At 45.0% G+C, this 11,729-nt stretch overlaps 1 protein-coding gene across 1 annotated transcript in view; it reads left to right on the plus strand.

Moving 5' to 3' along the window:
• Nucleotides 1-8,606, plus strand: part of SMC2 (structural maintenance of chromosomes 2) — a 61,297-nt gene extending 52,691 nt beyond the window's left edge. Inside the window, exons 18-22 of the mRNA XM_084576417.1 lie at nucleotides 686-886; nucleotides 3,301-3,426; nucleotides 3,741-3,892; nucleotides 5,320-5,467; nucleotides 8,256-8,606. Of these exons, the coding sequence (XP_084432543.1) occupies nucleotides 686-886; nucleotides 3,301-3,426; nucleotides 3,741-3,892; nucleotides 5,320-5,467; nucleotides 8,256-8,375 (747 nt within the window). The 3' untranslated portion in view covers nucleotides 8,376-8,606. The remainder of the gene's footprint in view (nucleotides 1-685; nucleotides 887-3,300; nucleotides 3,427-3,740; nucleotides 3,893-5,319; nucleotides 5,468-8,255) is intronic.
• The last annotated feature ends 3,123 nt before the right edge of the window (nucleotides 8,607-11,729 follow it).

The raw sequence follows: 11,729 nt of genomic DNA on the forward strand, positions 1-11,729 counted from the left end.
GGTATGTGGAGAAGCCATCCTTACAGCCACTGTGCTTTTGGTCATGCTGCATCCCCTAGACCCAGCCCGGTCTTATGTCAGTGAATAGTTGTAGTTACCAAATGGTCCACCCCTATGCCCCCAAGGGAGCACAAAGAAGCCACCACGTTTCTCCTCATGAGGTCGTGTTTCCGTGGGTACAGGCTCCTTGCATGTTGGCTCGTTGGCTTTCTTTGATGCTTCGTTGGTTTACACCAAAGGCGCCGCAGGGAAGCAGCTGTGGCGGAGGAACGCCGCTGATCAGTTTTTCATATATGCGCTCGTTAGCACTTGTCGAGTCAATCGTAAAACGTACTATACAACCATAGTTTGTCGAAATTTCGGACGTAGTAACTGGAAAATAGTGCTTTTCGGGAACATATTAACCGGGAGAAATATAGTGCGACTCTGTGGGAGGTGTTTTACTGCCCGCGATTTTGAGCGTATGAAAAGCGAAATCGTATGAACCTGGAAAATATCAGTGAGGTTCTACTGTAGTGGTGTCTTATGCTGTTGAAAGTTTGATTGGAATTGCACTTGGTTTTCATGGAGAGTGTCAACGTGACAGAGGTGTAAGGCAGCGGGTATTCCAAACTGCTGCCAGACAGAGGAAAGACACCAAAACCTGGTTCATTGCGTTTGAAGAGGTGTTGCTGTGCATATGCAGTTGGAGGACTTGGTGCGGCACTATGAGTGGATTCCGTCGGAGCGGGTCTACTTTGGCAAGAGCAACACAGAGTACGACTTTGAGGCCAACAACCCGGCAGATGCAGGCCGGCGGATCCACAAGCTGACCGAGACCAAGGAGAAGCTGGGCCAGAGCGTCAACTCGCGTGCCCAGAGTATGCTGCTCAAGGCCGAGGAACGGGTAAGTGTGGTTGACAGTGTTGCATTGTTTGGTTGCAATTTGACTTGTCCTGTGCTCAGTCCCCTGCCATTTGGTCCCCCTGCGTCTACTGATCTTTGCCCGTCCATCCGTCCACGTGCAAAAATCTTGTGCTCAGGCGCATCGTAGCTGAGAGCTTTTATCATGATGCGGCAATGTCGCGTCCTTATTGTGCTTCATCTCTTTTTTCCTTTGCATTTTAGGCCCGTAACGAACCACAAATCTGAGGTTCGTGACACCGTGGTCATAATGACGTAACAGCATTAGGCCAAAGGCAGTTGGCGCCAGCACCCAATCAAGTCGCCAGTTTCATTTACATGCTTCCAGAGCCAAATAGCAGTGCATGTTTTAAGCAATTTTTTTCCTTTGCTTTTTAATTCAAGGGCTTACTCATGGTCGTGAACCAAAATATGGGGATGGCCTGAATCGTGATCTTTCGAACGTGACCGCAATGATGAGCTCAGCGTATAATTCTCAAATGACAGGCTATCAAACCTCACCATGATTTCACCTGAATTTAAAATCTCAAGCATGCAGATTTGATCTTAAAACGCTATACCATATGAATCAGGCAGTATTTTTTGACTAAAATGAGCAAGCTGCAGAAATATTTCAGGGTTGTGGAAATAAAGGGATGAAAAAATTAGTTGTAGTTTAGCTCTGGTTAACCCTATTTTAATTGCGTAAGCAATGGTGGAAGCGTCTCTTGCCTGCTACATTATTCCCCTATCACGCCCTATCAGTGTAAGGTGCTGCATTATTGGGGACACTCAAGCTCATCCTTTAAGGGTATGACGCGAGATTGTAAGCCACTAGCCCACATATACAGTTGCGCTTCAACCTAGCCGTGTGGACATGCCTGCGTGTCGTAGGGGTAACGAGAATGTAAACAGTTCTGGCAGGCTGACTCTGATAACATCCTTCCATATGAAAGGAGCGACCCTAGTTGGCAGCTCCTGCCCGTTGCATAGGGGTAACGTGAATTCAAATTTCATGGCAGGCTGATAGAGGAGGTCGAGCAGCAGGGGGGGTCCACGAGCCACGGACCACACGACGAGCAGTTAGACCTGGCGTAATATTGATTTTGCAATAAAATCTGATCTTTAACAGATTTGTGGCAGCAGAGAGCCGTATCTGCCTTTAAAGCTCCCACATCAAGTTTCTATCCCGATTCAGACATTCCCCCGCATGCCCAAATTATTCCGAACACTGTGCAAACTTGGAACATTGCATGTTTTCATGCCTTGTCGCAGTTCAATAACCCCACTTTCCACACCCTCCTCCCCCAACGTGGCGGGCTTGGTTAGCATCTGACCAGCTGAATGATAGTTGACCTTTGTGACCCTGGCCCAGGACATTCTTGACACTTAGTAATGCGTTGAATAAAGTTGTCTCCTCCTCCTCCTCAAGTGCTTCCCAGGATCTGCCCCAGATGCATGGCTTGTGATCCCTTTTTGCATATGAGTACTTTGAAGCTGAAAATGGGTTAACGGAGCTTTAGGAAAACACAGTGATGAAGATGAAGTTTACAACTGCAAAATTTCAGGCATTCTGTTTGGGGATTGCAGAAATGTTTCCCCTGCTGCATGAGATGGCTGTAAGGCTTTTATTGTTTGCTATAGCATGCGAGCATGCTTTTTCCAGGCTTGCATACTTGGAAAGCATATACAGAAGCAGGTTGAGGTGGCCACAGATATGCAACTTAGTTTAGCTTAACCACATCTTGTACTGACATGCTGTCCAAATGAAAGTGTTACAGTACTCTTGTTTGACCAGTCTTTGCCAAGGAGCAATAAAAACACCTGTTTCGCTGCATATTATGTTAATTTATAGCCCTCCCCGCAGTCACTGTAAAAGCTCTCCATCACTTCACCAGTTCACAAAAGGTTCCCAACGCAGCCGTGCTTAAGAACTACTAGTGTGTGTACAAGGAAATTTCTATGCTTACATTTGCTTTAAGCATACATACTCCCAGTCTCTGTAGAAATTGGCTACTAAGGCTCCAACTAAAGCAATAAATTCCAAATCTATGATGCTGCTTTAGGTCCCAGATGTAGCCGTGTCTCTCGGAGCTGTCGGAGGTCAGTTGACACGTGGCAAATAAGAGAAATGTGAAATTCAACCACACTTGTGGGCAACTTGTGAGGGTAACTGTCCTGCATGGAAACACAACGAAGAAATTGTGACAGTCAAAGTGAAAGAGAGAAAAGAAAGAAAATGAGCGTCATTCCTTGCTTTCCTTTTTGGCAGGCTCCTGTTTTTACTGAATAGGCTGCTTTCGTGATCACAGAAAGTGACCCCTTACAGGCATTTTGGCGTATCTATCTCATCACTGGGCTTATTTTAATTCTTTCACAAACGCCCAGAGTAACGAAATTACTCGTCTTGCACTGCAGTACCAGGACCTGCAGAAGAAGAAGCAGACTGTGATCCACGACCGGGAAAAGATCATCGATGTCATCCACGAGCTGGACGAAAAGAAAAACATGGCCCTCAAGGAGGCTTGGAAAAAAGTCAACAAGGTGCGTGTGTGTGTATATAGTTTAGCTGGGATTTCAAGGGAGCTTTGCATGTCGTGGCTACCATTGCTCTCATATAACAGAAAACTCTATTCGATCATCGTTTGTGTTGTGACTGGATGTTTGTCCATTTTGATGCCTTTCTCCTCTACTTTGATCGTGGAAGACGTGCGGGTTTTCAGATTGAGGACCTGACTTACAAAATAGTGCTGCTGCATTAAAAAAATATATAGCACAGACTCATACGCGTCAATATGCAGAAGTTATGTATGGATGTTCATTGCTTCATGCGACTTTTCCCCACTGCTCATGTGCAGGACTTTGGCTCCATATTCTCAACACTGCTGCCTGGCACGGATGCAAAGCTCGTTCCCCCCGAGGGCATGGACGTTCTCCAGGGACTCGAAGTCAAGGTGGCCTTTGGAGGTGTCTGGAAGGATTCCCTCCAGGAGCTCAGTGGAGGGCAGAGGTCACAACCATTTCCTTCTTCCTTTCCTTACCATTTCCTTTCTTTTCCGCTTCTATACTCCGCGATGTTGTCTTGTATACGTTGGAGAAAAGATTATAATTACAGTTACTTTCTCTGAAATGGAACTGATTTCAGTGATCACTTATAGCTCCAAACAATAGCGATTTGAAAAGAACAATCATTTTCTTGCCTGCTTCAAATCGAGCCTCGGAATAACCAGTTTTTTTGGGAGGCTGCATAGGTGGGCATAGGGCAACTTGATAGTCAGCTCTTTCCTGTTACAAGCATGGCACAGTGTCCAATATGGCGGTGCCGTTTGACTTCTTTTTGAATAGGTTTATTTGCACAGATTAGAATGAGGCAGTGCAGCTTGCTTGATCTGATATCTGTTAACTTGATCTATTATCTGTTCTTATGCTGTTAATTTTTTCCAGCAGTTTTAAGTTTTCAACTGTCTTCTTTTTCCCCCCTCATTTTCTCGTGGAAGCATTTCCAGCATCGTTAAAGAGTTGCTTGGTGTATGCACTGGAGAAAAGGGCTCAGATATAACGTACGAAGACTTCACATACCAGTGTCCATGCTTTGCCCCACTTTGGTGCTGTTCACATGGAAGTGGGTCAGAGCTAAAGCTCACTAAACATGACATTCTGTCTTGTGTTGAAGAAATTTGAACCATGGACAGGCTACTTTTATGTCCAGGCATCCCCTCCCTTTCCACAACCCATCCATCGTCCACTGCGAAGGTCTATTCCGTGCTAGAATTAGTGTTTGCCGCAGAGTTTACTTTCCCGAAATTATACCGGTAGTCATGGTTTGATTTTTGAATAGCAAGTGACTGATTATTAGCAAATCATTACTGAAAAGAATCAACTGGTGACCCTTACCTATATCAAACTCTTTTGCAATTCCCTTAAAAGTTCTATGTATCCAGTTTCGCCTGTAGTACAAGTGGTGTGTAGTACCAAGAAAAGTTTGTGAGTGAAAAGTACCAAAGAAAAAGGAGTGCAAGAGGTGTAATCTTCCGAGGTGAACAAAGGCTGTGTCTCACCCTCTGCAAGAATGCCCATCCACCATACCATATGGCTCTTATGGCCTGGACACACCTGGATGGCGCAGATATCTGTGCATGACGGGTATTGGCGTCCAAGCACGTGCACACCCTAGCGGCTTTCCCCTGCGTCTTTTGTCCACAACTTTGTCTTTTCAACTGTCCCCGACTCATTTTTTTTTAGCCCTGAAAGTTTTCCAGCCGGGCCAGGTGTCGAGCGAGCCAGAAGGGGGACGTGGAGATGCATGCCTTTTTTAAACGCCTGACGGGAGGTGGTGCTGGACGCTCAGGCACATGCACGTGCAACTGGGAAGCGTCCATGGAGCAAGGCCTTTACGTCTGACTGACTCGCACTTTCTTTCACTGTGGTACCTGACAGGTCACTCGTGGCCCTGTCCCTGATCCTGTCTCTACTGCTCTTCAAGCCGGCACCTATCTACATCTTGGACGAAGTGGACGCCGCACTGGATCTGTCGCACACGCAGAACATTGGCCAGATGCTGCGTGCCCACTTCAAACAGTCTCAGGTGAGCGATGTAGGAGATACTTTGCCCAAGGAATATTAAATTTTGGCGCCGAGCGCAAAAAGTGGCACCTTGGCGACATGGAGTAAATAACTTCGTTGCCACGGCTAGAATTGCGAGGGGATGAGGAGGACGGGTTTGGGAACAAGTGAGAGATTTTGCTGCCTTTCACCGCGTGGTTTGCAGAACAAACAAATGGGCGCTATGTTCGCTCAGCAATTCGAGTTTTTCAGCCCTTGGGTTACCTCTACTGCTTTCAAAAATTGCTGAGAAACCCGTAGCATCTTGGCTTGTCTCTCTTCGTGCACTTTATGCGCGTAAGAAGTGAGCAGGCAGACTTTCAGCCCCTCAAGAAAAAAAGAATGAAAAGTGGACCTATAGTCATTTAGCTTCATGTATGGTTAAACAGTGTGCTGTAAGCAATTACAGTGTGATTTGCCCCAAAATAAAGTCAGTAAAGGGAAGGTGCGGTTCAGGAATTATAGATTTGGTTGGCTAGGGAACCCGAAAGGCTTAGCAGACCAAAAGTTCCTTGAAACCCCGTACAAGTTTGATCGAGGTAGGGATAAAAGGTAAGTAAATCTGCTTTGACTGAGAGGCTTGGTGAGTCTTTTTGTCGTATGCATTGCCAGCTAGCCCAGGGCTCCACCTTGCTCATTAAATCTGCTGAGATGAAGCAGCTGTGGTAGGTCTCTAACAAGCTTTTCAGAGTAGGCAGGCGTTCCTCATGTGTCCATAATTTTCTGTCCTACTTGCTTGTAGGCTTGTGCTCATAACCACTTTAAAGGGACACTGAGGACCACTCTATAATTATCCACTTTAATGACTTTAATTTATTATCACTTTAATGTACTACATGTGAAATTGGCTGTTAGTGGCGATGCCTGTATTGAATTTTTTTGTTTTCTGCAAATGAAAGCGCAGTTTTGTCTAAGAGTGGTCTCTGGGATTAAAATGCTGTACCCAAGGGATGCACACCAATGCTCACTTTGTGCTCAATGGGTCAGCAATGTCTGCCCTGCTGCATCTGCTTTTTGCCCCTCCATTGCTAATGCAATGGGCTGTTCTGCTAAGCAGGCACTAGTTCCGGGTGATCTACTTGGTGAAGAGCATGATGGGCATCACTAGCTGTCAGAGAGTGAGAGTTGTCACTTTGTCGCCTTTGTTTTTGCGTGACAGGGTACGCAGGCCTAAAGGCGTCGCCATTGCCTAACCCAGAATTGAGAAATGTGACCGAAAATCGTGTTGGGACAAATGCACATGTGATGCCTTGTCAAAATTGTACCGCGACCATTCTTGTGCAGCGTTTAGAGCAGTGTCGTACCATTTCACTTCCCATTTAGTTTCCATCCGTTAGTCAAATGGAGGCTAGTTTCCGATATGGACTCGAAACAACGGCAGTATGTACTTTCCTTTGTAGTATGCCATTTGTTGTAAGTGTGGGTGTCCACCGAGAAGTGAAACAGATACTGTGCCTTCTTTTCACTTAAAACTAAAGCAACTGAAGGTGTTGAACACTTTTCCAAACACACTATCAAGGTCTACTCAAAAGCTGAAGCTTAAACATCCTCCTAAATTTTTTCCTTGTTTTGTTTTCAAAGGGATGCTAAGAGCAAGTTATTTCAGAATTTGTTGTTGGAGAAATTTCTGTGTATTTTTTTTCTTTTGGGAAGGAGGAGGCTTCGACATTTATTTATTTATTTTTTTTACAACAAAACACAATTTGTTTGCAGGAAAGCTTTGGTGCCTATAACTGAAGTGGTTCCCACCCCCTTCCCCTTAATCGCACTTAATTCCCACTCATTGCATTGATAACACAGAAAGGACTGTCCACAGTCTTGATTTGAGGGTGGATATCATTGTGACCTTGGACGAGAACTCAGAGGCAGAAGAATTGAGAATGGTTGGCTTTTTTTTTTTTGCTTTGATAGCCATTTTAATTGTGTGTGGCAAATAAAATGCTTCATATTCATTGGAAAAATGGCCTCTCCTTCACCAGAACGCAGCGTGATCTATGCATGAAGGCCAATGTCAGTTTGCCTGTGGGTGTCTCTTTAGGATAACCAAAAACTTTTGTCACTGGAAAGGGTTTCACTTTTGTGTGGACATAGCCAGGCATGTTCTCATTCAGTAGGCTCAAGCAAGCCATTAACTGTCTGGTAACGTTCATGACGTCATGATGTGGCAAGTTGAATGGAAAAATTGATATGAGCCATGAAATAGGGGAAAGCGTTGCACAGTTGTGAAAGCTCGCGTGAAAGGATGGGAATCCTATAACAGCCCGTCATGAAAATTATTGCAAAGTGCCGTCCTAAATTCGGGTTTAGTGTAGTTAGTTCATTTTGGACTCCACTTCAATGAAAGGCCCAACTAGTATTCAACTGAATAGAAAAAGGTAAACATGAAATATTCAGGTGCTGAGTTTGGTCACTTTTTAAAGGACATTGAGAACAAATAGAACCTGGCCTGCATCTATGGGGTGCTGCATTCCGGTCAGAGATATAATGTCATTAAAAGCAGGAACTTTATAGCTAGAAAAGACTGAAAAGAAAGCTGTCACCATTGATGGGCAGCATTTCTTAGAACTATCAACACAGCTTACATGTGCAGATTCATTCATTAACCGAAGAGAACTTCATAGCTGATTCAAGCTATGGAAAAAATTTTAAAAAAAAGTCGGGTGTTTTTAAAAAAGACCGCTTTGAGCAAAAAAGAAAAACGTCTTTTGTTTTTGCCAAACGAGCATCTGTCATGGATGATTGTTAATCTTGTGCTTTCTTTCTCTTCCCAGTTCATTGTGGTCTCCCTGAAGGAGGGCATGTTCAACAATGCCAACGTGCTTTTCCGGACAAAGTTTATCAACGGCATGTCCACCGTCTCGCGGTGTACGCAGAGCAGTGGTGGCAATTAGCAAGCCCCACCCCTGCCTTATCAGTGCTACATTTGTTGCTTTTTTTTATTTTCACTCGCTTGTATAATTTCATTTAGCTTTGGACATCGTTTTACTGCATTCATTTCACTTGAAGGTCAAATTGTTTCTGACCATTTGTATGCATTCTTTTATCCTTTAATAAACCTCTGTTTAGTTTTAGTTGCTACCCTACAAAGTGTTTTAACCAATAAACCATGTTTTGAGACCCAAGTGTAATTTCATTTGTTCTCATTTGCGGCTCTTCTTTTGTGCGTACATTTGTTTACACACTGGTTACCTTCACGACCGTTGTTCCACTCTGATTACCCAGTAGTTAGTGCATATTAAAGAACCCGGACTGGCCGGAATTTCCGGAGCCTTCCACTACGGTGTCCTTCATAGCCCGAGTTGCTTTGGGACGTTAACCGCCGTAAACTCGGCGAAATCCTTTCGTTTACCTCCATTGTAAAAGTGCTTTTCACCATGGTAACCAGGGTTCTACCCAGGGAGGGCAACTGTGGTTTCGCCGCTCACCTCTCGGGCTTCAAGTTTGCTATATACTCAAGGAAAATTTTCTGTGACAGGGATGTAGCCAGTCACGCCATTTCAGACACTGCAATGCACGTCACTGGCCTTTTTATTTCGAGACGTCACGCTGTTCTAAAGCCTAGTCATATTTTTCTATTTTGCATCCACATGCTTCCTGCGCTCTTCAAGTATGCAAATTTAAGCGGAACCATTGTGGTAGCAGAGTGTTAAGCTGTGTGCGACTAAGAGGAAGGAATCGTGTTTGGTGCCCAAGAAGACCCAAGAATGTGCAAGAAGGACTTGAGGCTTTTTCGATCGGATAAAACCGTTTGCTTCGTTGTGTTGTGTGCAGCTGAGTACTAGGCAAAAGCATTGGAAGCATTATCCAAACACTTCTGCAAGATCTTAGGCGAAAAACGCCTAGAAAAGGTTGGTAGCTGAGAGAGACAATTTTGTGAGGATATCGGCTTAGACAAGTTAGCAAAAGCAGTTTGTAACAGCAAGTAGCAGCTCTCCCTTTAATCCTTTTTCCACAGTTGAAGTCCACAAGTTGGGCTGCCCGTCCGGAACAATCGTGGAACATGAGATGGTGGGCTTTCTTCAAGGGCTTGATTCGTTCTCTAACCAACGCGTTCGCTGCCTACCCCTTCTCCGGCGACCCTCAACCTTTCCCAACATCAAATCTTTCTCCAGCGACTCCTCCCTTCTCATCAGATGACCAAAGTAGCTGAGCTTTAACTTTAAAATTTGACCCTCCAATGAGCAGTCAGGGTTTATGGTCGACAATATCGACTGATTTGATCTTCTGGCAGTCCAAGGAACTCTCAAGAGTCTTCGCCAGCACCACAATTCAAACGCGTCAATTCTTCGGCGGTCAGCCTTTTTCACAGTCCAACTCTCGCATCCATACATCACAACTGGAAAGATCATAGCACGAGTTATACGGATCTTGGTTGGCAGACTAATGTCTCTGCTCTTTACTAGGCGGTCAAGGCTAACCATTGCTCTCTTTCCCAGAAGCAGGCGTCTCCTAATTCCATGGCTGCAGTCTCCTTCCGAGGTAAGCTTGGAGCCTAAGAACCATGGTGAATAAAGTTGAGAGTCTGTGCTCGTCCTTTTTTCTGTCCCTGTGTTTTGCCACGCTGTTCGATGTGATGCATTGTTACCAACTCACTCTACTTCGTCAACACAGCAGTCTTCAGACGAGTTGCCTGCATCATGCATCCGCAATATTGTGCATAATCGGCTTTGAATGTGCCAAGTCATAGGGAAGGAAGCCCTTCTTGATTCAGAGTTGATATGAAGTGGTGTGCTTTCTAAGACAAGATCCCAAAGTATCGTGCTTATCCATCAATGTGCAGGAGATGTTTTACAGCACTTTGCAAGATTGAGTGCTTAAGGCTAGAAAAATGCGCAGACAAGGATGGAAGGTTCCGGTTCATGAATTTTAGTGGAATCAGTGCCTCGAAACTTCTGGCTCTGTTGAAGTTGCATTTAATGTTTTTATGTCGGATTGCAGAGTGATGGTATATATGCACTGGCTCTAGTACTGCACCCATGTCCATTTTTCTTGCTAGAGATGATCCTGCCATGAGGGAAACGTTTTCGTCGTTGGGCATTAGAGCTTGTTTCAGATACTTAGATGACTTTTCTTGTGGCTGCAGGTGCTAAGTGCCCAGTCAGTGAGGTTGTGGAATAAACTATGATTACTTTTCACCAGGCTTATCCAGGTCTAGCGTCCACATAACACCTAGTGATGATTGCCTTCGGTTTCTGGACATTGCCATTGAAATAGGTTCACATGTGTGCTGGCAGTACACAAAATGAATGGGAAGGGCTTCCTTCCCTATGACTTGGCACATTCAAAGCCGATTATGCACAATATTGCGGATGCATGATGCAGGCAACTCGTCTGAAGACTGCTGTGTTGACGAAGTAGAGTGAGTTGGTAACAATGCATCACATCGAACAGCGTGGCAAAACACAGGGACAGAAAAAAGGACGAACACAGACTCTCAACTTTATTCACCATGGTTCTTAGGCTCCAAGCTTACCTCGGAAGGAGACTGCAGCCATGGAATTAGGAGACGCCTGCTTCTGGGAAAGAGAGCAATGGTTAGCCTTGACCGCCTAGTAAAGAGCAGAGACATTAATTAGTCTGCCAACCAAGATCCGTATAACTCGTGCTATGATCTTTCCAGTTGTGATGTATGGATGCGAGAGTTGGACTGTGAAAAAGGCTGACCGCCGAAGAATTGACGCGTTTGAATTGTGGTGCTGGCGAAGACTCTTGAGAGTTCCTTGGACTGCCAGAAGATCAAATCAGTCGATATTGTCGACCATAAACCCTGACTGCTCATTGGAGGGTCAAATTTTAAAGTTAAAGCTCAGCTACTTTGGTCATCTGATGAGAAGGGAGGAGTCGCTGGAGAAAGATTTGATGTTGGGAAAGGTTGAGGGTCGCCGGAGAAGGGGTAGGCAGCGAACGCGTTGGTTAGATGGCATCCTCGAGGCACTGCAGATGAAGTTATGTGATGTTAGGAAGATATTGAGAGACCGGAAAGCGTGGCGTGACATGGTCCATAGGGTCACGAAGAGTCGGACACGACTGAATGACTAAACTGAAACTGACACTGTACCATGGTGAATAAACCGCCGAAGAATTGACGCGTTTGAATTGTGGTGCTGGCGAAGACTCTTGAGAGTTCCTTGGACTGCCAGAAGATCAAATCAGTCGATACTGTCGACCATAAACCCTGACTGCTCATTGGAGGGTCAAATTCTAAAGTTAAAGCTCAGCTACTTCGGTCGTCTGATGAGAAGAGA

Source organism: Amblyomma maculatum, chromosome 8 (genome assembly GCF_055883805.1).
Source record: "Amblyomma maculatum isolate TAMU_Amacu chromosome 8, ASM5588380v1, whole genome shotgun sequence".
NCBI lineage: Eukaryota > Metazoa > Arthropoda > Arachnida > Ixodida > Ixodidae > Amblyomma > Amblyomma maculatum.